At 40.0% G+C, this 24,193-nt stretch overlaps 1 protein-coding gene across 6 annotated transcripts; it reads left to right on the forward strand.

The window, feature by feature from the left end:
• Window positions 1-1,998: 1,998 nt before the first annotated feature.
• Window positions 1,999-23,982, forward strand: LOC117195867 (zinc finger protein 197). 6 transcript variants are annotated; one of them, XM_033402094.2, is made up of 7 exons: window positions 1,999-2,138; window positions 4,144-4,225; window positions 7,938-8,416; window positions 9,615-9,777; window positions 10,771-10,862; window positions 11,163-11,289; window positions 18,075-23,982. In XM_033402094.2, exons 3-7 carry the CDS (start codon window positions 8,027-8,029, stop codon window positions 20,390-20,392), a joined length of 3,090 nt encoding a protein of 1,029 aa, XP_033257985.1. In that variant the 5' UTR covers window positions 1,999-2,138; window positions 4,144-4,225; window positions 7,938-8,026; the 3' UTR covers window positions 20,393-23,982. The 6 variants fall into 6 exon arrangements, with proteins under 6 accessions (XP_033257985.1, XP_033257984.1, XP_049549589.1 ...); XM_033402093.2 differs by having other exon boundaries at window positions 7,947-8,416; XM_049693629.1 differs by having other exon boundaries at window positions 2,031-2,138; window positions 4,116-4,225.
• Window positions 23,983-24,193: the final 211 nt, after the last annotated feature.

Raw genomic sequence — 24,193 nt, forward strand, 5'->3', positions numbered from 1 at the left:
AGGCTGACCATTGGCAATTAGTGGTCCTCACCAGCAGACAACTCTGGTTACATCCTTCCAGGCCACTGCTTGGTAGGGTGTGGATGATTATAGGCTCACTGGTCAGTCATCCACAGCCCAATTAGTCATTTTGGCTCCTCTCATTCCTTTCTTCTTCCCCAGCAGAAACACTTGTTTGGCAAGCATGTCTTTCCATCTCCCAAAAGTGTCTATTGACCTGACAGTATAGTCTTTGTACCCTTTTTTTCTAGTCTCACAGTGAATAACCTCTGTCTACTTGGGCAGGCAGGGGAGGAGAAGGGGCCTCAGGTCACAAGTAAAATGATTTAGTGTAGGGGGAGCAGGGACCACGTTGATTATTATTTCAAAATCTCCCATTCGTGCTTTGAGACCTATAAAGTACTATCTCCTGGTTCTCCTTCTACTTGGTTGGCTGCTGCTTCTAAGCCTCCCTTGTTGGGTCTTTACCATCTTTCTGCTTAGCATGTATCACTCCCTGACATATTTTGTATTTGTTTTCCTGTCTACCCCCACTAGAAATGTAAGCTTCTAGGGACTTTACCTCTTCATTTATGTCCCTAGTGCCTAAAATAGTGTCTAGCACATGGTTAGTACTCAGTTAATACTTGTTGAATGAGTGAAAGAGTAGAGGCTGAAATGTTTAGGCAAGTGTTCATTGAAAGCCAGGAGAGAACATATATACAGAATAACACCTTGCTCATTCAACAAACGTTCATCTAGCACCTAGTATGGCTTTGTGCTAGGTGCCAAGTATACAAGGGATCCAGACAGACATGGCCCTGGCCCTTGACACAGGAGGGAAAGGGGCAGGACACAAACTCTAGATAAATGAAGATGGAGCGCAGTTGTTTGGATTCGATAAAGACCAGCTGGAACCTGCTTGGTAACCAAGGTAGCTTTGAGAAAAGTCTGGTCATTGACCTTTAGCTCATTATACCTTAATTGTAATACTAAAAATCATGCCCCTTCAGCCATGACAGTTCCCAGACAGACCAGAAAAGGCCAAAAAGTGGGCAGTGGCCCAATTCCTGGGAAATCCCCACCCTTCCGAGAAATAGCAATATTCCTTCTGGTAACAGCAATATTCCTCCCATTCCTTAGCGTATTAAATTACTTAGCCCATAAAAACTACAGCCCCATGCCCTGGGGCCGCTCTCACTTTCTGAGACAGTCCACATTCGGCCCGTGGAGTGTGTATTGCTCTAAATAAACTTGCTTTCACTTTTCTTTGGTGAGCTCTTGAATTTTTTCCCGCACAACCCAAGGACCCTCACTTGGCCATGGTCCATCCTAAGGGCTCCTGTGGGTCCCAGGACATGACATTGCCCTCTCCTGCAACACCCTCTTGGAGCCTCTTTCTGGTCTGTCTTATATAGGGGTTGACGACTCCAGGAGTCCAAACTTAAAATATCTAAGTATCAAAGAGAGAATCAGAGTTCCGTTTCCTTTACACAGACCTAACTTTACCCAGGGTGATGGACAACTGCAACAACTTTCTCATTCCAGACAGGCAGTGTCTCTCTATCGCAGTTTCAGCTTGATTAATATTTAACACCAGAGCTCCATTATCTCATCATCTGGGCAAGAGATACTCGACAGTAAGCCAGTTCACAAGGGAGTCATTTATAAGCCATGTTATTTACAGTGAGAACTGCTCCAGGTTCAAGAATAGATTGGAAAAGTCACCCACGAAGTCACTCAGACATATGAAGAATTACTCCCCATCAACCTCAGTTGAACTGCAAATTAAAACAAAAAGGTTCCGTTCCTTCAGGAGACAACAAGCGTCCTGAGGGCCTGAACCGTGTGATTCACCGCTGATCCTTGTGTTCCGGAACACAGCTACGCCTACTCTTTGGTTGGGAGGAATGAAGACCCAAGGGTCCAGGAGCTCCGCTTTTCTTCGCCTTCGCCGGGAAAAACTAGGAACCATAGAGCTATGGCTTCCTAGAGAGCCGGCACTGGGAGGTGGGGTGAGCGACCGGAAATCGCGGTATCCGCGGGTCAGCCATTATTTGGGGCCTCAGGTGCCGTGGCGTCCAGTTCCCGTGTCATCTCCCGGCGTCCCGGCGCCGAGGCGGCGGTCCCCAAGGCCGGAGCCGCTGCGGGAGCCCCCGGTGAGCGGGGTGGGCTCGGGTCAGGTTGGCACGCGGGGAGGGCGGCCCGGGGTGCGGCTTGAGCTCGCCAGGGCAGCGCAGCCTTCGCCGACCCCTCACCGGCCCTTACCCCCAGGGCGGTCCCTCCGCTCCGTGTTGAGGTGGACGCCTTGGCTGCGGCTTGGGGAAGGTATTGAAGACAGAGCCCCTGAGTCTGAGTGTCTGTGGACCGGCCCTCGAGTTAGTAGAATGTGCTGCCCCTTTGAGAACACCGCCCTCAGTAGTCAGGTTTCCCAGCTCAGGCTTTTCTGCTCTTTTCCCATCTTCTCTGAGACTGATGCTGAGAAACAGCTTGAGACTTCCCTGGAGCAGGGGCTCCCAGACTAACGGGGGCTTTTTTTTTTTTTCCCTTTGAGGTATGGACCGGTTCTCATCTTTTAATTTTGTAATATAATGGTAATTAAGAAGCAAACTTAGACAAGCCGTACCACCATTGCTTTAGAGAATGTATTTTCACATTAAGCACTAAGATGGTAAACTCAGCGTAAACGCCGTCTTTTGCAAGAAAGGTCATTGCCAACCTGCGAGTGACTACGTATGGTTATTTTCGTTTTACCGCTTGCCAGATTAAAGCTTTATAATGAATTGTTGTCATTATTATTCTAAACCATTGCTTTAGAATAGTTGTTTGGGTTTCAGAAGTCTTTTCTTAGATGCAGTTATTTTGGACTTTTGGAGTTAGAATCCCTGAGTTCAGAATTTGCTCCCATAACTGAGTGGCCTTGAGTGAATCACTTAGTTCCTTTGAGGCTTCTTTTGTTCTTTTTAACGTGTGGCTCACAAACCTTTTGTGAGAAGCAAACAAAATGTATGTTTAAGGATTTGTTATTTGTATCTATCTGCAAAGTAAGAGTAAATAGAATTCTGATAATTTACTGTAGAAAATTATTTAGAAATCCTTCTCGTCCCGCCCCGGGTTTTATTTACTTACAGACTTTATTTTTTAGAGCAGTTTTACGTTCACAGGAAAATTAAGCAGAAAATACAGAAATTTCCCATATACTCCCTGCCCCCTCTCTTGCATAGCGTCCCCCCATATCAACATCCCCCACCACTGGAGGGATGGAGTGGGAGTTTGGGATTAGCAGATGCAAGCTAGTATTTATAGAATGGATAAACAGCAAGGTCTTCCTGTGTAGCACAGGGAACTATATTCAATATCATGTGCTAAACCATAATGGGAAAGAATATAAAAAGAGTATATTTATGTATAACTGAATCACTTTGCTGTACAGCACAAATTAATGCAACATTGTGTAATAACTATACTTCAATCCAAAAAAAAAAAAAATCCCCCACCAGAGTGGTACCTTTTGTTGCAGTTGGTGAACCTGTATCAGACACATTTTAATCACCCAAAATCCATAGGTTACATAAAGGCTCACTCTCTGTGTTTATATATTCTGTGGGTTTGGACAGATTTATAATGATTTGTATAATGTATCCACCATTTTAGTATATAGCATGGTTTCACTGCCCTAAAAATCCTCTGTGTTCTGCCTGCTCATCCCTTCCTTCTCCAACCCTTGGCAACCACTGATCATTTTACTGTCTCCATAGTTTTGCCTTTTCCAGAATGTCATATAGTTGGAATTGTACAGTATATTAGATTTTCAAATTAACGTCTTTCACTGGGTAGTCCATATTTAAGCTTCCTTTGTATCTTTTCATGGCGTAATAGCTTGTTTCTTTTTAGCACTGAATAATATTCCATTGTCTGGATGTACCACAGTTTATTCATTCACCTATTGAAGGACATCTTGGTTGATTCTAGGTGTTGACAGTTATGAATAAAGCTGCTGTAAACATCCATGTGCAGGTTTTCGTGTGGATGTATGTCTTCAGTTTCTTTGGATGAATACCAAGGAGCACAATTGCTAGAATTTATGGTAGGATTATGTTTAGTTTTGTAAGATACTGCCAAACTGTCTTCCATAGTGGCTGTACCATTTTACATTCCCACCAGCAATGAATGAGAGTTCCTGTTGCTCCACATCTTCACCAGCATTTGGTGTTGCCAGTGTTCTGGATTTTGGCCATTCTAATAGGTATGTAAGGTATCTCATTGTTTTAACTTTCATTTCCCTGATGACATATGATGTGGAGCATATTTTCATGCAGTTATTTGAAATATGTATATCTTCTTTGGTGAGGTATTTGTTTAGGTCTTTGAGTCATTTTATCTTAACTTTTTTTTTTTTTCCCTTGTCACACAGCTTGTGATATTTTAGTTCCCTGACCAGGGATTGAACCCAGACCCCTGGCAGTGCAAGCTCTGAGTCCTAACCACTGGATCACCAGGAAATTCCCCCTTGGGCCATATATTAATTGAGTTGTTTGTTTTCTTATTAAGTTTTAAGAGTTCTTTGTATAAAATATACAAAGGAAGGATAATAGTATGTGTCTTTTGGAAGTATTTGTCTTCTCATTCTTTTTTTTTTTTTTTTTGCGGTACGCGGGCCTCTCAGTGCTGTGGCCTCTCCTGTTGCGGAACACAGGCTCCGGATGCGCAGGCTCAGTGGCCATGGCTCACGGGCCCTGCCGCTCCGCGGCATATGGGATCTTCCCGGACTGGGGCACGAACCCATGTACCCTGCATCGGCAGGCGGACTCTCAACCACTGTGCCACCAGGGAAGCCCTGTCTTCTCATTCTTGACATTGCCTTTTGCAGAGCAGAATTTTTTAATTTTGATGAAGTCTAGTTTATTAATTATTTCATTCAAGGATCGTGCCTTTTGTGTGTATCTAGAAAGCTATCACCATACCCAAGATCATCTAGGTTTTCTCCTAGGTTATCTTCCAGGAATTTTATAGTGTTGCATATTACATTTAGGTCTTTGATCCATTTTGAGTTAATTTTTGTGAAAGATGTAAAGTCTGTGTCTAGATTCATTTTTTGCATGTGAATGTCCAGTTGTACCGGCACCATTTGCCAAAAAAGACTATATTTGCTCCATTTTATTACCTTGACTCTCTTTCAGAGATCAGTTGACTATTCATGTGGGTCTATTTCTGGACTCTCTATTCTGTCCCATTGATTTGTCTACAATTTTGCCAGTACCATGCTGACTTCATCACGGTAGCTTTTTAGAAAGTTTTGATGTGGGTAGTGTCAGTCCCTCAACTTTGTTCTTCTTCTTCTTCAATATTGTGTTAGTTATTCTGGGTCTTTTGCCTCTCCATGTGAACTTTAGAATCAGTTTGTCAATATCCACAAAATAGCTTACTGAGATTTTGATTGGAGTTGCATTGAATCTATAGATGAAGTTGAGAAGCACTGAAACGTTGACAATATTGAGTCTTCCTATCTGTGAACATGGGATAGAAATCCTTTTTTTAAATTCCTTTCCATCACCCCAGATCAGTTACCAAAGAACTGCTCAGTTTTTCTCAATTGTTCTATCCCTACTACTACTTAATTTAGAACTTTAATTATTTGTTTAGACTACAGGTTTCCCCTAATGTCTGAAAGTAGGGTTGTTTTTGTTTTGTTTTGTTAATTTAGGTTGCGCCAGGTCTTAGTTGCGGCAGGCAGGCTCCTTAGTTGCGGCCTGTGGGCTCCTTAGTTGTGGCAAACAGGTTCCTTAGTTGTGGCATGCAAACTCTTAGTAGCAGCACGCATGTGGGATCTAGTTCCCTGACCAGGGATCAAACCTGTGCCCCCTGCATTGGGAGCATGGAGTCTTATCCACTGCACCACCAGGGAAGTCCCTGAAAGTAGAGTATTCTTATGAAACCTTTCATAAGCTGAAATGATGTAAAGCAAAGAAGCAGTTCCCTTAGGACACGTCTTGCTAACAGATGCACAAAGTAAAAATAGATAAAGCACAGATGCTCACAGACACAGGTTAAATCTACAGTGGCTTGGTGCTGAAATGCTGAGTGTAATTCCTGTGGAAGGAGCTTGACAGTGCCACTCTGGCTACTTGGGATGCCTCTGGCTGCCTCTCAGTAGCCTTTAGAATTGGCTTCTGTTTACCTCTTCACTCTAATTCTACAAAATTACCTCAAAGTTTACTTCCTTCTCTGATTTGCAAAGAATCTTTTTAACAGAGCTATATGTGCTGTCTCTCCCTTGCTTTTGAAATTACAGTTTCTTTATTCCTGGAATGGCTTTTCTAATACTCCAGTGGTCTTTTTTTCTTTACAGCCCAACCCAAAATTACGTTCATGAATTCTTACTGTGCTTATATGTCCTCCTATTAATTGTACTCACACATTATATTGAAATTATGTTTATATTTTGGCCTCCTCTGCTCCATTATAAGCATGAATTTTAAGGGTCCATGTGTTAAATAAAATTAATGAGGCACTCTTATATGTTACTGATAGTAATGTAACTATTACAACCTTAAAAGTTTAAACTATTTGTACCTTTCAGCCAAACGGTTTCTTTTCTGGGAAATTTTCCTGAAGAAGTAAGCAGAAATGTAACCAAAAATTCATTAACAAAGATGGTCATTGCAGCTGAATTTGTAATAGGAAAAAAATATAAATCTAAACGTATAACAACAGAGGACTAAAGTATGAATCGGCTGATATATTCTTTTTTTTTTTAATAAATTTATTTATTTTTGGCTGCACTGGGTCCTCGTTGCTGCACACGGGCTTTCTCTAGCTGCAGCGAGTGGGGGCCACTACTCCCGGCGGTGCGCAGGCCTTTCACTGCGGTGGCCTCCCTTTGTTGTGGAGCACGGGCTCTAGGCACGCAGGCTTCAGTGGTTGTGGCACACGGGCTCAGTAGTTGTGGCACACGGGCTTAGCTGCTCCACGGCATGTGGGATCTTCCCGGACCAGGGCTCAAACCCATGTCCCCTGCATTGGCAGGCGGATTCTTAACCACTGCACCACCAGGAAAGTCCCATGGGCTGATGTACTCTTGAAAATAATGATGAAGAATATTTGATATTGTGTTTACAACACAATGTGTGTGAAATTATGGAGCAGTACAGTTGGATCCAGTTTTGTGATCCAAATTGCCCGTTGGAGAAAGGACTGGAAGAATGTAGTCCAGAACAACAGCAGTGATTGTTCTTTGGTTTTGTATGTGTTTTCTGGTTTTACAGATTTTCCATTTTGTAATAAGAACGAGACATATTATTTCTAAAAAACGCACTATTTCTAGAAAGCAGAAGCCTAAGAACATAGGAAAGGGTGCTAGTTGCAGAAAGATAATGATTAATATTTGAATCCATATACCAGGCACTATTCAAAAGCCTGAAATGTATTTCACATCAATTTCTTACAACAAGCCCATAAGATAGGAATTGTTGTTGCCCCTATTTTACAGGTTACCAAACTGAGACTTAGAAGTGAGGTAACTTGTTCAAGGTCACACAGGAGTAGCCAGGATGCCCATTGTTAGAATGGTGGATAAAGGATTTATTGTAATTAGGTGGAAGAGAAACTGTGAATAAAGACCAAAGGAGGGACTTCCCTGGCCGTCCAGTGGTTAAGACTCCGTGCTTCTACTGCAGGGAGCGCGGCTTGGATCCCTGGTCGGGGAACTAAGATCCCACATGCCACGTGGCCAAAAAAAAAAAGACCAAAGGAATTTCATGTTTTTGATATCAGCAATGGTCTGGGTAACATGCGTATTAGTGTCCCTAGAGCCTTGGGCCCGGGCTTCTCTGTTAGAGGAGGCATGGCCCAGGATCTAGAACTTTGCATTCAGGGAGGTTTCTTCATTAGTGAGAGCTAACTGGGGTCTGGAAAACCTGATTGTTTCTCTGGGTTAACTTTAACAATGATTTCTTGAGGTCTTATAGATGATGTTCTCCAAGCTCTAAGGAAGAAGGCAAGCAAGGATTGAGGGGACCTAGAGAGGAGCCTTTCTTAAATAACAACAATGACAAGAGAAAATTGGGCCCACAGTGCTCTGAGACAAGAGGGCCTTGTTAAAGGGAAGGATGATACCTGGAAGTGGGGAACCAGCTTCCAAGGGAGCAGCTCCTCTGTTTGGGAGACCTCCCACCTGCACTTTAGACAGTTACGTTACCATGAGACATCTGGACCCCAGGAGGCACTGAGCCGGCTCCGGGAGCTCTGTCGCCGGTGGCTGAGGCCAGAAGCACGCACCAAGGCACAGATCCTTGAGCTGCTGGTGTTGGAGCAGTTCCTGAGCATCCTGCCCGGAGAGATACGGACCTGGGTGCAGATCCATCGCCCCGGGAGTGGTGAGGAGGCAGTGGCCCTGGTAGAGGAGCTGCAGAAAGACCTCGATGGACCAGCACTAAAAGTGAGAAAGGGGAAGGGGGAAGAGTTTGAGGTGGAAGGAGGGAGTAGGCCCAGGACAGAGGGGATAGAGGATGATGCTGTGATTTTCATTAACAATAACACAATAGCAACCCTAATGCTAATTAAAACAGGTTCATGAGCTGTTCAGACCACAGAATGTATTTTGAGAGAAATGGATTTATGATTGGGGTCTTTGGGCCAATTCAGAATCAACACAAGGCATTGACTCTACTTTGCCTCCTTGGGTGATGCTTGCTAATGCTGAGTTTGGTTCAAGAATCTGAAGAACGTAATATTTGTAAGTGTTCCTCTAAACAGAAACATATGTATTGTTTGTATAAGTATGTTTGGAGTGATGTTGTAAGCCTGAAGTATAAAAGGCAGTGGGAAAGCATGAATGAAGCTTTCTAGATCTGGCAAGACCTCCCCATGTTTTCCCCTACTGGGGATTCTGTGAGCCAAGGGATTGGGTTGAGATATTTGCCTCTGATAAGATTTTATACCCTTGGCTATTAAATTGGGATCTTGATATAGTTTCTAGTATGTGTCAGATCTCTTTCTGTCAATCTGGAGCCCACTAGAAACATTTCTATATAAGAAGTCTGGAATATAACTTGGGAGTGATACCAAGGATGGGCTTATTTGTTTAAATCATAAAAATGAAGAATTTAGAGCTACATATTTCAGTACTAATCACTAATCCATCTTTCTCATTTGAGAGATAAGAAAATGGAGGCAGGAAAAGGTTCACTACATTGTCTTAGGTGAGACATCTAGTTAGCAACAAAAGCAAATGTCTAGACTTCTAGTGTTCCTTCTATTGGAGCAGGAAGGGATAAGTAAAGGGGTAAATAAGTAGAAGAGTGTATTGAACCCAGGTGTAATCTAAAACGAGGTCTGAAGCTCTTAATTGCTTGTTACTTCCCATTCCCTCCTTAACCCACACCCAGGTCTGGCTTCTGTTTCCACCGTTGTGTTCAGTCTCCTCTGGGAGAGGTCACCAGTACCATGAGTGGGGCTAGAGGGCAGCTCCATTGTTCTCAAGGCAAAGCTTTACTGCTGTTTTGATGCTCCATATTTGAGGTGGGTCACTCTCATCTCACAGTTCTAGATTACGGGCAGAAAGAGGTCCATGTTAGGTGAGTCCATTTTCTGGAGGTACAAGAAGAGTCAGCTTATTTTGTTCTGCTTGTTCCCAGGTTCCAGTCCTTGTCCAGGATCAGGACAGTCTCCAGGAGGGTCTGAGCACTCCAGGAATAGCACTTCCTCATGCACCCACTGGCAGCCACATATCAGCTGAAATTCGCTCAAATCCTCTTACTGACCCAGTGGTGTTCAACTTGCTCCAAGATCCTCAACATGGTAACTTACTGGCTATGACTTTGGACTTTTCTCAGGACTCTTACTGTGGCTCATCTCCCTACTCCCAGATAGTTGCTTCCTCTCCTGCCCTTATATGAACCCCTTATGGTACCAAGCTCTTTCCTGTTCTCCCTCTTATCCTTTCCTGGGTCCCTCTGACCCTTTATCCATTCTTTTTTTTTTTTTTTTTTAATTTATTTATTTCATTTACTTATTTTTGGCTGCGTTGGGTCTTTGTTGCTGTGCGCGGGCTTTCTCTAGTTGCGGCGAGCTGGGCTATTCTTCATTACGGTGCGTGGCCTTCTCATTGTGGTGGCTTCTCTTGTTGGAGCACGGGCTCTAGGCACATGGGCTTCAATAGTAGCAGCACGTGGACTCAGTAGTTGTGGCTCACAGACTCTAGAGCGCAGGCTCAGTAGTTGTGGCACACGAGTTTAGTTGCTCTGCGGCATGTGTGATCTTCCGGGACCAGGGCGCAAACCCATGTCCCCTGCATTGGCAGGCAGATTCTTAACCACTGCACCACCAGGGAAGCCCTTTCTTTTTTTTTAATTAAAATTTTTTTTTTTAATTTGGTTACGCTGGGTCTTATTTGCGGCTCGCGGGTTCCTTAGTTGTGGCTCGTGGGGCTCCTTAGTTGAGACTCCCAGCTCCTTAGTTGTGGCATGTGAACTCTTAATTGTGGCATGCATGTGGGATCTAGTTCCCTGACCAGGGATCGAACCCGGGCCCCCTGCATTGGGAACACGGAGTCTTATCCACTGTGCCACCAGGGAAGTCCCCCTTTATCCATTCTTATTGCTATTCTTTGTGCTCTTCCAGCCCTGCACGTGCGGGTCAGAAAATATTTGTAGGTCATTTTATAGCCATCGTTGCCTAGTTCTGGGAGCTCTGTGTCTTTTTGAATTCCTTGTTTATAGAAGATAAAGATATTGGACTTGGAGTAGTGGGCAGGAACAACAGTTATCTCATATGCAGCTTTTTCTCCTTCAGATTCTCCTGCTCCTGAAGCTTCTGCCCTTTCCCAGGAAGAGAACCCAAGAAATCAATTAATGGCTCTCATGCTCCTGACAGCCCAGCCCCAGGTAAGATTTGCATCCTCTTTTCTTCCTAAGATCCTATCTGCACTATCTCATTGTGGCTGAAGTATCCTAATTGTGGTTGGAGTATCTCTCATCCTTGTGCTTGGGTGTCCAGTCAGCTCCCATCTCTAAATCAAGATCGATGCTATTGGAAGGCAGACTTCATGTGGGGTCTCCTATGTCTCCCTGGTATCCCTTGCCCACCTCATGCCCTCACAACCTGTCTTCCCCATAAGTGAAAGGGACCTTTCAGTAGGGGAGCTTCCTGGGCATGGATAATCTCACACATACCTGTTATTTCAGGAATTGGTGATGTTTGAGGAGGTATCAGTATGCTTCACTTCAGAGGAATGGGCATGTCTGGGCCCAATTCAGAGGGCTTTGTACTGGGATGTGATGCTGGAGAATTATGGAAATGTGACTTCCTTAGGTAAGGACACTTTCTTTCCATAATTCTTACCTTTACTTCATCAGCTTTTTTTTTTTTTTTTAACGTTTTTATTGGAGTATAATTGCTTTACAATGGTGTGTTAGTTTCTGCTTTATAACAAAGTGAATCAGTTATACATATACATATATCCCCATATCTCTTCCCTGTTGCGTCTCCCTCCCCCACAACTTCATCAGCTTTTGTTTGTTTTTCTTTTCTTTTTTTCTTCCCCCTACAGTGGAAGTGCAGATTCTTAACCACTGGACCACCAGGAAAGTCCCAGCTTTTGTTTGTTTTTCTGATTATGAACATAGTATAGCATACTTATTTTGGAAAACACAGAATATTAGGAGAAAAAAAATTTTTTTAATCCACTATTTGCAAACAGCTACTATCAAAATTTTGATATATTACCTTTCTGGCTTTTTTTGTGTGTTTGAGGTTTTTTACATTGTTTTGAGAGTGTGTATTTATGAATATATACAGTTTTATAGCTTGCGTTCTTTGCAGTCACCTCACTCTCATATTATCACAAAGTCTTTGCAACAATTATCTGTATTGGCTGCGTAATTTGTGTCATAATTTAGTTAGCCATTTCTTAATTTTAAATAATTGCCATAATAATAATCTATCTCTATGCCTAAGGTTTTTTTTGTGTGTGTGTGTGTGGTACGCGGGCCTCTCACTGTTGTGGCCTCTCCCGTTGCGGAGCACAGGCTCCGGTCGCGCAGGCTCAGCGGCCATGGCTCACAGGCCCAGCCGCTCCGCGGCGTGTGGGATCCTCCCAGACCGGAGCACGAACGCGTATCCCCTGCATCGGCAGGTGGACTCTCAACCGCTGCGCCACCAGAGAAGCCCCTGTTTTTGTTTTTTTAATTTCTCATTATTTTTTAGAAGTAGAATTACTAGGCCTAAGTGTTTGAATTGTTTTAAGGCTCTTGCTTCATACTGCCAAACTGCTTTCCATAGTGATCTCAGTCCTCTCTGCTCTTACTAGCTGTACGTAAGAACCACTCCTTTGGCTCTGCCTTCATTGCTGCTGAGTAGTCCCATTCTTTTAAATTATTGTTAATATAATTTTTTAAGTTATAATATCTTTATTCTCTAGTGGATTTCTTTGATTAATAACAAGAGTATTTTTTTAAAAACTGTTTGCCATTTATGTTTCCAACAAACATTAAACACCTACCATGTAATGGCAACTATGGAAATGACGTGATTCTGCCCTTAAGTAGCATGATTTGGGAGATGAACATAAAAAGAATAAACAAGGCAGAGTAAAATAATTGGTAATAGAGTGACGTAAGCCTCTTGAGATGGAAATGAAGAAGACAAAACAACCAGTACCAGTTCCTGGGGATTAGGAAAGGCCATGAAGGAAGTAGGTTTGTATTTCATTGTCTGAGTATCATGCTTTACATTGACAGCTTTATGATACTGAATTTCTATTCAAGAACATTACATATAGTTCCATTTGTTCATACTGCCTTTGTCTGCTTCAGGCCTGTTTTAAAATTGCATTCAGGTGGATCTTACATATTCTGGTTACATTGATTCTTTGAAATAGGAAACTTTTCTGATGTTTTCTAATTGATCATTGTTTGCATACATAAAAATATTTAATTTTTGTATGTTAATTTTGTACCCAGCAACCTTAGTAAATTTTTTATTGTTCATAGTAATTTATACTATATATTTTTACATATATGAGAATATGTCTTTTAGTATCTCAGCTATGGTGTGGTGGTCAAACATTTTGTAGATTTTATATTTTGATACATATTCCCAAACTGCTTTCTATCAATGATGTACCAATTTACACTTCTACAAAAAGAGTACAAGAGGGCCCATTTCCCCTGTATGTGCTTATGATTTGGTCACTGTTTTGGGTTTTTTTTTTTTTTTTTTAATTTTGTTTTGGCTGCGTTGGGTCTTTGTTGCTGCACACGGGCTTTCTCTAGTTGCAGCGAGCAGAGGCTACTCTTCATTGAGGTGCGCGGGCCTCTCATTGCAGTGGCCTTTCCCGTTGCAGAGCATGGACTCTAGGCACACGGGCTTCAGTAGCTGTGGCTCACGGGCTTCAGAGCGCAGGCTCAGTTATAGCGCATGGGCCCAGTTGCTCTGCGGCTTGTGGGATCATCTGAGACCAGGGCTTGAACCCGTGTGCCCTGTATTGGCAGGCGGACTCTTAACCACTACACCACCAGGGAAGCCCTGGTCACTGTTTTAAAACTTTGCTAGCTAGCTGAAGGATACTATCTTTTGTTTATTTTTCTTTCATTTCTTTGATTATTAGTGTTATCATGTTTATTGGTCATTTTCTGCTTATTCATATTTTTTCTACATATTTCTTTTATTTATTAGAACTGCTAACCCTTTGTCACATGTTGCACATTTTCCCATTTGTTTGCCTTTCAGTGGTATTATTATTACCATTATTTTTTAAGTCTTAGAAAATCTTTCATGTAGTCAAACAGCAATATTTTCCTTTGTGGTCTCCTTCTCCATAAAATTATTAGTTTTTAAATCACCTGTATTTTCTTCAGACATTTTCATTGTTTCGTTTTTACATTTAAGCTTTAGTCCGTCTAAAGTTTATCTTGATATACAGAATGACATAGGAATCCAGTTTGTATGTTTGCTTTTTTTTTTTTTAACCCAAGTGGCCTTCAGTAGTTCTAATGCTATTTACTCAATAATTCATCTTTTCTTTGAAGAATTTTAAAACATGCTTTATGGGTTAATTGATTAATTTTATGAAAAACACTCACCATGGATCCATACCTCACGCTGTAAGCCAAAATAAATTCCATATGGGTCTAGGAGTTAAATTTGGAGTTAAATTTAAAAACTAAGAATAAAATGTAATTCCTTACTTATTCCAACTCTTTAAGGGAAGAGAAGTTTGAATCAACTTTAATACGTAAGATATGCTCTAACTGCAATGCTGTTAGGGCTTTGGGCAAACAGATACCAAGGTGTTTATGCTCTTTGACCTAGTAATTCTGACTTGAGGAGGCTACCTTAAGGAAATGGTTCAGAAAGAGGGAAAATAAGTAATGTGTCTAAAGAATCTAGTCCCCGTGAAGGATTTATAATGTTTAAAAGTTGGGCACGACCAAATTCCCCCAGACAGAGAAAGTACTACACAGCCCATGGTGTTTTGACCTGGGGGTAGACTGTGACACTATCATATTTGACAGTTTTGTGCACTCAGTTTCTGTGCATTGATAAGCTGGTAGAAAAGCAGACTCCCAGATAGCTTGCACATACTTCTTCAATATGTAAAAGACTTGTATATGTTCATTTAAGAGATTGGAATAGGAGTTGAAGGTTATTATTCAAGAAATATTAAGTATCTCCCACATCAAACTTAGCCCCTGCCATAAAGTACATTCAAGTTGGAGTAAAAGACATTTACACAAATAATTACAATACAGTGTGACAAATGTTATATAATAAAAGTATGCATGAGTGCGGGAGCACGTAGGAGCTTGGTTAGATGGAAGAACTGGGAGGGTGGGGGGGGGTGGATGGTTTAGGAAAGGATTTACAGAGGGTGAAAAAATGAAATGTCATTGCTGTTTCAATTTGGTTTCATGAGCACCCTCATTACTAGTCAGGTTGAGTATCTTTTCATATGTTATGAACTACCTCGTACTGTTCTTTGCCCATTTAACTTTTGGAATATTGGTCTCTTTTTTTTGGCTGCACCGTGTGGCTTGCAGGATCTTAGTTCCCAACCAGGGATTGAACCTGGGCCCTGGCAATGAAAGCGCCAAGTCCTAACTGGACAACCAGGGAATTTCCGGTTGCTATTATTTCTTAATTTCCTGTTTTTTGATTGTTCAGTGCTAATGTACAGAAATACCACTGATTTTTGTATATTGATATTTATCCTACAACCTTGCTGAACGTACTTAGTTCTGATAGTTTTTTGGTAGATTCTTTAGGATTTTCTATATACAAATTTTGTAAATAGAGATAGTTTTATGTCTTCCTTTCCAATCTGGGTGCCTTTTATTTCTTTCTTTTGCCCCATTGACCTGGCTAGAACCTCCAGTACTGTTGCATAGAAGTGGCAGGAGCAGACATCCTTTTCTTGTTCCTGCTCCTAGAGGGAAAGCATTCAATCATTCACCATTAAGTATGATGTTAGCTTTAAATTTTTTGTAGGTGTCCTGTATCAGGTTGAGGAAGTTCCCTTCTATTCCTACTTTGTTGAGTGTTCTTATCATGAAGGAGTTTTGGATTTTGCCAAACACTTTTTCTGTATCTGTGAGATGATTATGTGAGTTTTGTCCCTTATACAGTTGATATGGTATATTACATTAATTGATTATCTGATGTTATATCAGCATTTGCATTCCTGTGAAAAGTCCCACTTGGTCATAGTGTATAATTCTTTTTTATATGTTGCTGGATTCAGTTAGCTAATACTTTGTTGGGGATTCTTATGTCTGTATTCATAAGATATGTTTGTAGTTTTCTCTTTTTTTGTCATATCTTTGCCTGGTTTTGGTATCTAGGTAATACTGGTCTCATAGAATGAGTTGGAAAGTGTTCCCACCTTTCCTGTTTATTGGAAGAGTTTGTGAAGAATTGGTATTCTTTTAATGTTTGGTAGAATTCAGCAGTGATACAGTCTGGGCCTGGGGTTTTCTTTGTGGGTAGTTTTTTGGTTACTGATTTAATTTCTTTACTTATTATAGAACTATTCAGATTTTCTATGTCTTGAGTCAGTTTTAGTGGTTTGTGTCTTTCTACGATTTTAGCCATTTCATCTTAAGTTGTTCAATTTATTGGCACAGAATCATTCATGGTATTCCTTTATAATCCTTTTTTTATTTCTGTAAGATCAGTGGTAATTCCGGGGGCAGGGGTGACTTTTGTACTTAGTTTTTAAGGCTGTAGGTTTGGGCAGGTAGCAGATTGGGACGAGGAAGAGCAATTTGGGAAGAGAAAGGGGCAAGGGCAGTGATAGAGAAGCAAGCAAAAACATGACATGTTTGGGCATCTCTACGTAGTTTTCCTTGCCTAGAGTCTCCAGGCATAAAGGCTACTAACAAGAAGTGAAGCCAGAAAAATAGGCAGATATAGGGTGAAGGCAACTCTTGGGCTGTTCTAGTCATTTGTGCTTTATCCTATAAGCAGTGAAGGGTTATTTGTTTTGAGCAGGTGAGTGACATGATCAAATATACTTATTGGAAAGATAATTAGCAATGGAGTGGACATGGATTAGAGGAGTGGGCAGTATTGGAGGTAGGGAACCCTGTCTTTTTCTTGCAGGCTTCACCAAAGATTGCAGAAGGTAACCAGCTTCCTCTCTCATTCTCATATTTTTCTCCCAAGTCCCTTAAAGCTCAATAGGCCCATACATAGTCTGATTTCTATACTAAAATTTCAGATCATTTAACCAGCTAATTAGCTACTGTGTATATAAAAGTTGCTCATTTCTTAACGATTTTCCATCTCAGTTTAACCACTTGCAACACTTCTATTCCTTAAAACACTTCTACTTCCTTAAAGAAAGGGAACCTTCCTTTCCACCAGCATCCTGCTTAAATTGTGAAACCAGTCTTGATACAATCACTGTGGACAAGGAAACTGGAGTACTGGTATTGGATAGGCCTAGGACACATGCCCATCCCTACTGCCAAGTGAAGCAGTGTAGTGTGATGGGCAGTCCTACCCAAACTCCAGAGAGAGGGACAGTTGAGATGAGATATGACGGCCTGATCTAAGAATGTAGTTCACTTTAACATTTATTGGATGTTTTCCATTTTCATACTCTCATAAACTTAAAGAAGTTCATAATAGAGTAAAATAGTTACACTCCTTTCCCATGTCTTTTCTATTTAGGGAGAAGAATAGTGTTTTTATACTCAAATAGAAGATAATGTTACTATTATTTACATAATTTTACTTATTAGATAATTTGGGGAACTAGTTCATAATTTTTCTCACATTTGGATGGTGAAAATAAGTTTCCAAAACATTTAAAATATATATAATTTCACATTTTAAAATATTTGAGAATGTTAGAGTAGAAAAGAGGTTAACTAGTTTAGCCTCATTATTTTATAGATGTTTTCATGGTTTTTAATGTCTATGTTTTTTCATTTTGTTCTGTATTTCTTCTCTTTTTTATTTAATTAAGTGAGGGAGTCTAACCAAACCTGATATTTTTGTGAAATGAATTTTAAAATTCTGTTTCTCAATTTTGGAAGGAGAATTCTAAGCATTAAGTTGCTTTTTCATGGATTTTTTTTCCCTGTAGGTTAATTGCTTTCAAATAATTAAAAAGTGCTTATACACTTGACTTCACCAATTAAAGATTGTCTTCCAAGTTTTTAGGTATATTTTCTTTCTTTTAGAGTTCCCATCTTCCTAGCAAGAAGAAAATAAAAAGACAGCTCTTTATAAGCCAAATGGTTCTTTTTGTCCCATCCAACTTCTTGAGCCTCAGGTGTGAACCACCTACGAAAGATCCCATGTTCTTTCTCTGGTTCTTCCTTGCATCTGTTTTTTCAGAATCCTTTCTATGTTTACATCTGCTCCCTGAAGGCAAAGAGCTTAGAAGTATCTCAGAATGAATTTTATGTTAATCCATTTACAACATTCTGTCATTAGCATTCTGCTTTATACCCTCATTTAACAAAAATCTTTTCCTTTTTGTATGCATATAAAAGTTGCCTTCTAGCTTGTTTTAAAGTCATTTGAAGATCTTGTTCTTACTAACACAGGGATATGATAATATTTGCATTTTTAATTCCTTTTACCAGAGTGGGAGACCATGACTGAGAATGAGGAGGTAACATCAAAGTCAAGCCTATCTCAAAGAGCAGATTCTCAGAAAGGAGCATCAAAAAGACTTCAAGGAAGTGTTCCCCAGGTTCTTGACTTTGAGGAAGAGTATGAATGGCAAGTTTTAGCAAGTCAGTGGGGAAATGAAACAAGGGAAAGAGATACACTGAAGAAAGGTTCCCTGTGTGAACGAGAAAAGAAGAAAAGGACTCCACCAGAAAAACGAGGCCAAAAGTGGAAGGAATTTGGAGAAAGCTTAACTTCAGATTCAGCATTTTCTGAAAGTTTAATAGGCACTGAAGGAAAGAAGCTTTATAAATGTGATATATGTTGTAAACATTTCAATAAAATCTCTCATCTTATAAACCATCGGAGGATCCACACTGGGGAGAAACCTCATAAATGTAAAGAGTGTGGAAAAGGCTTTATTCAGCGCTCAAGCCTTCTAATGCATTTACGGAACCATTCTGGGGAGAAACCTTATAAATGTAATGAATGTGGGAAAGCCTTCTCTCAAAGTGCTTACCTTCTAAACCATCAGAGAATCCACACTGGGGAGAAACCTTATAAATGTAAGGAGTGTGGAAAGGGCTTCTATAGGCACTCAGGCCTTATTATACATCTAAGGCGCCATTCTGGAGAGAGACCTTATAAATGTAATGAGTGTGGCAAAGTTTTCTCTCAAAATGCTTACCTCATTGATCACCAGAGGCTCCACAAAGGAGAAGAACCTTATAAATGTAACAAGTGTCAGAAAGCTTTCATTCTGAAGAAGAGCCTCATTCTGCACCAGAGAATCCACTCTGGGGAAAAACCCTATAAATGTGACGAATGTGGAAAAACCTTTGCCCAGACCACTTACCTTGTTGACCATCAGCGGCTCCACAGCACAGAGAACCCATATAAATGTAAAGAATGTGGAAAAGTTTTCATTCGAAGCAAAAGCCTCCTCTTACACCAGAGAGTTCACACAGAAAAGAAGACGTTTGGTTGTAAAAAATGTGGGAAGATTTTCACTTCTAAGTCAAGCCTCATTGACCATAAGAGGATGCATAGCAGAGAGAAGCCTTATAAATGTACTGAATGTGGGAAAGCCTTTACTCAGAGTGCTTACCTTTTTGACCATCAGAGACTCCACAATGGGGAGAAGCCCTACGAATGTAATGAATGTGGGAAAGTTTTCATTCTGAAAAAGAGCCTCATTTTACATCAAAGGTTCCACACAGGAGAGAATCTCTATGAATGTAAAGACTGTGGCAAGGTCTTTGGTTCTAATAGAAACCTCATTGACCACGAGAGACTCCACAATGGGGAAAAGCCCTATGAATGTCGAGAATGTGGAAAAACCTTCATTATGAGCAAGAGTTTCATGGTCCATCAGAAGCTCCATACACAGGAGAAAGCCTACAAATGTGAGGATTGTGGGAAGGCTTTCAGTTACAATTCAAGCCTGCTCGTACATCGGAGAATCCACACCGGGGAAAAGCCCTTTGAATGCAGTGAATGTGGTAGAGCTTTCAGCTCTAACAGAAACCTCATTGAACATAAGAGAATCCACAGTGGTGAGAAACCCTATGAGTGTAATGAGTGTGGCAAATGCTTCATTCTGAAGAAAAGCCTCATTGGCCATCAGAGGATTCACACAAGGGAAAAGTCTTATAAATGTAATGACTGTGGGAAAGTCTTCAGTTACCGCTCAAACCTTATAGCCCATCAGAGAATCCACACTGGTGAGAAGCCCTATGCATGTAATGAGTGTGGGAAGGGCTTTACTTACAACAGAAATCTTATTGAACATCAAAGAATTCACAGTGGGGAAAAAACCTATGAATGTCATATATGTAGAAAAGTCCTTACCTCTAGTAGAAATCTTATGGTACATCAAAGAATCCATACTGGAGAGAAACCTTATAAATGTAATGAGTGTGGAAAAGACTTCAGTCAGAATAAAAACCTTGTTGTACATCAGAGAATGCACACTGGGGAAAAACCATATGAGTGTGAGAAGTGTAGAAAATCTTTTACTTCTAAGAGGAATTTAGTTGGCCACCAGAGAATCCACACAGGGGAGAAACCATATGGGTGTAATGATTGTAGTAAAGTTTTTAGGCAAAGAAAAAACCTTACTGTACATCAGAAAATTCATACAGATGAAAAAAACTGTGAATGTGATGAGTCTGAAAAAGAATTCTCTCAGAGTTCAAACCTTCATCTTCAACAAAAAATCCATTCTGTGGAGGAATTCCCTTGGCTCCAAAATGCCAATGAGTCCAAGACAGAGATTCAGAAAATCTAGTATCGTGTCAAATGGAATAGAATCCCTGCCTACTTAAGTAACTGTTGGATAAATGGCAGCATATGGTTTTTATAAGGAAAAAAAAATCATGATCACCCCTTTATAGACAAGTATGTTGCATGAGGAAGAAAGTTAATCTAGACTTTCAAGACTACAAAAACATAAGCCAAATTCTAGTTAAATACTCTGTCCCAAACCATTTGTTATGAACCTAGAAAAGGACCTTGGAATGATCAAAGATTCTGAAGAAATTGGGTTATGTTTTATAAGATGTAATGGTGTCATTGTAAATGATAGCAAAAATATCTTGGTATTAAAAAGTGTACATTTTTGAAAAGGTATATATACATTGTACATTTTAAAGATAGTATTACTGCTAGAGAAAGTCTCTACAGATGGTATGATTAAGACATATCAAACATGGAGTTGGATGGGCAAGAGTCTGCTGTTTGAGGACAACTTAAGTACACTGGATTTGGAATCTGAAAAGCTAGGTTTGGGTCCTGGCTCTTTCTTTTACTAGCTCTGTGATGTTATTAAGTCAGCCTCTAAGTCTCAGTTTCTCTGTCAATCAAATATTGGTATAATGCCTACTTCATAGTGTTGTTGTGAGCATTCAGTAAAAGGATCATGTGAAAGTACTTTATGAAACAATTTAGTTGTCAGTAAAATTGGATAAAAGAACATGATCTAGAACAAAATCTAGAACATGGCATAATGTAATGTTTGTTCATTAAGTTAATATTAGGACTTCAATGCACCTCAAAAGATTCATTTTTATAGTAAGAGGAAGTATGGTGGATAGCTAACTTTGTACTTTAAAAAGACCTTTTTAAAACAGCTTTTTAAATGTCTAAGGGAGATAATAGATAATATATTAGTTTTAATGGAAAAAATATTGGCTTATTAAATAGTATGTCCAGCTATTAGTATGATGCCAAGAAAAACAATTTATTTTTCAACCTTTGGATTTTAAAACTAGCGGATGTAGAGTATCAAAATGGAAGGACAGTCCTATGTTGCTTTCCTTGTCGACAGGAAAAAATCCTTAACCCCAACCCTTGAGCTGATTATCCGTGCTACTGTCATTCTGAATTCTAATCAGCATTTCATCATTATTGACATACAAATAGCTTGTTACTTAAGAAACAACATTCTGTCCCAGCATTCAACTTACTACATAAGTTTTTTTTACACAGAGCCAAGCCCTTCAAAGCTCTGATTAAACCAATTCAGAATCCACCTCTGAGTGGTCAGGCCCATTTACTCCCAGTGAACCAATCATTCATTCAGTCTGTACCCTTTTGTACATTTGTAAATTTATTTCTTCCTATATTCTTTATTTGATAATTTTATGTTGTAATTCTCAGAACTCCAGTTCTGTCACTGGAGTATAAATACCTTACCATTAGGATTGTGTTTTCTAATACTAGCAGCATTGAAGTGGTGTGTTGATTATAATAAGTGTTATTAATTCAACCCCAAAGTTCCTTGAGGGCTGGTTCCTCAGACTGAAGGGACCAAGAGTGAAAACTGGAAGGGGTCCAGGTTAAAAGTCTGAAGACCCTATGAGTCAGATTCTGCCACTCTTCCTTGGACAAATGCCTTCATTTCTTGGAGCCTCGATTTCCTTATCTGTTAAACAGAAGGAAGAATATCTACCTCACCAAATTGTTATGAGGTAATGAATATGAAGATGCTTTATGTCCATACAGAAGAATCACCCCGGATTATGTAATAATTACACAGGGAAAGATGTACTTTAACAATGAAGAGAGTTGGCATTTACCTCTTAATCAGTTTAACAAAATGTAACATTGCTAAGACTGAGACAACTCACATAATGTGCCTCTCCGCATGTAATGCAATAAAGCCAAAAGTATAACCTGAATTTATCAAGCTTCTTAGACCTGATTGCCAGTTTACAGGAAATACAGGAGACAGAGGAACAAGATAAAACACACCATGAGAAACAAGTTTAAAACATGGGATATTGTGTAAGAAAACTACTGGGAGAATCCCCTGGCGGTCCAGTGGTTAGGACTCCTTGCTTTCACTGCTGAGGGCGCAGGTTTGATCTCTGGTCGGGGAACTAAGATCCCACAAGCCAAGCGGCCCGGCTATAAAAGAAAAACAAAAAACTGGATTCTTCAAAAAGATACGGTGAAAAAGGGAGGGGTGATAATTGTTGATGCTGGGTGAATATTGAGAGTTCATTGTACTGCTATTGTATATGTATGAAATTTTCCATAATGAAAAGTATAAAAAGTGGAGGAGAAGGTTGTTTTTAAAAGATACTAAAGAGCCATAAGATACTGAGCCAGGAATAGACGCACAGATGCCCAATAGATTTTTGACAGGTGCAAAAGCAATTCAGTAGAGGAGAGATAGCCTTTCAACAAATGCTGCTGCAGCAATTGGATAGCCATAGGCAAAAAATAAAAATCACAGCAGGAACTAAGACTAAGCAAAGAATTCTTAGACATATCAAAAGCATGCTCCGTAAAAGGAAAAAAATGATAAGTTGAACCTCGTCAAAATAATTTTCTCTCCAAAAGACTCTTTAAAGAGGATGAAAAAGCATTACAGACTGGGAGAAAATATTTGCAAATCATATATGCAACACAGCACTTGTATCTAGACTAAAGAATTCTCAAAACTCAGCAGTAATAAATAGATCCAATTAGAAAATGGGCAAAAGACATGAACAGATATTTATGGCATATGAAAAGACGTTCAACATCATTAGCCATTAGGGAAATGCAAGTTAAAAATCTGCACAGCTATCAGCTTTTTTAAAAAAATTTTAACACCAAATGCTGGCAAGGATGCAAAGGAACGGAATCTTTTACATTGCCAGGAATGAGAAATGTTACAGCCACTCGGGGGAATAATTTGGCAGTTTCCTATAAAACCAAACATGCACTTGCCATATACCCAGTATTTGCACTCCTGAGCATTCATCCCAGAGAAATGAAAACTTGTGTTCACAAAAAAACATGTACGTGACTGTTAAAGGCAGTTTTATTTGTAATAGTCAAGATCTGACTGGTGGTTAAAACAAATATCCTTCAACAGGTGGTTAAAACAAACTGCAGTATATCTATACCATGTAATACTACTCTGCAATAAAATGGAATGTCCTATTGATACCTGCAGTGACTCAAGTGTATTCCAAGAGAATTATGCTGAGTGAAAAAAATCCAGTCTGAAATGTATGGCCAGATTTATATAATATTCTAAAATGATAAAAGTATACAGATGAAAGTATACAGATTAGTGGTTGCCAGAGGTTGGGAATAGTGGGAGGGAGCAGGGGAAGAGGGAGGGGTAGCACTTAGGGAGGCCTTGGTGGTGTTGGAACAGTTGTGTATGTTGATTGTGATGGTGGTTACACAAATCTACACGTGATAAAATGACAAAGTGTACACACACATTGTACCAATATCAATTTCCTGATTTTTTAAAATATTAAACTATGTAAGATGTACCCATTGGGGGAAACTAGTTGAAGGGTATTATCTTTGCAACTTTCTGTGAATCTGTAAATTCAAAATAAAAAGCAAAACTGAAAAGCCGTACCAAATAAAGTGTGTGAAACTGATTTGGAAAAACAAAATTATGAAATATATATTTTAGGACAGTTGGAAATTTGAAAATGGTTATTAGATGGTTTCACGGAATTATTGTTAATTTTCCTACCTGTAATGATGGTATTGTTAGTTTGGAGATTATTCTTATTACTGAAGGATGCATATCGAAGTATTTGGAATGAAGTGTTTTGATGATTACAACTTAAAA

The sequence above is a fragment of the Orcinus orca genome, chromosome 10 (genome assembly GCF_937001465.1).
Source record: "Orcinus orca chromosome 10, mOrcOrc1.1, whole genome shotgun sequence".
Classification (NCBI taxonomy): Eukaryota; Metazoa; Chordata; class Mammalia; order Artiodactyla; family Delphinidae; genus Orcinus; species Orcinus orca.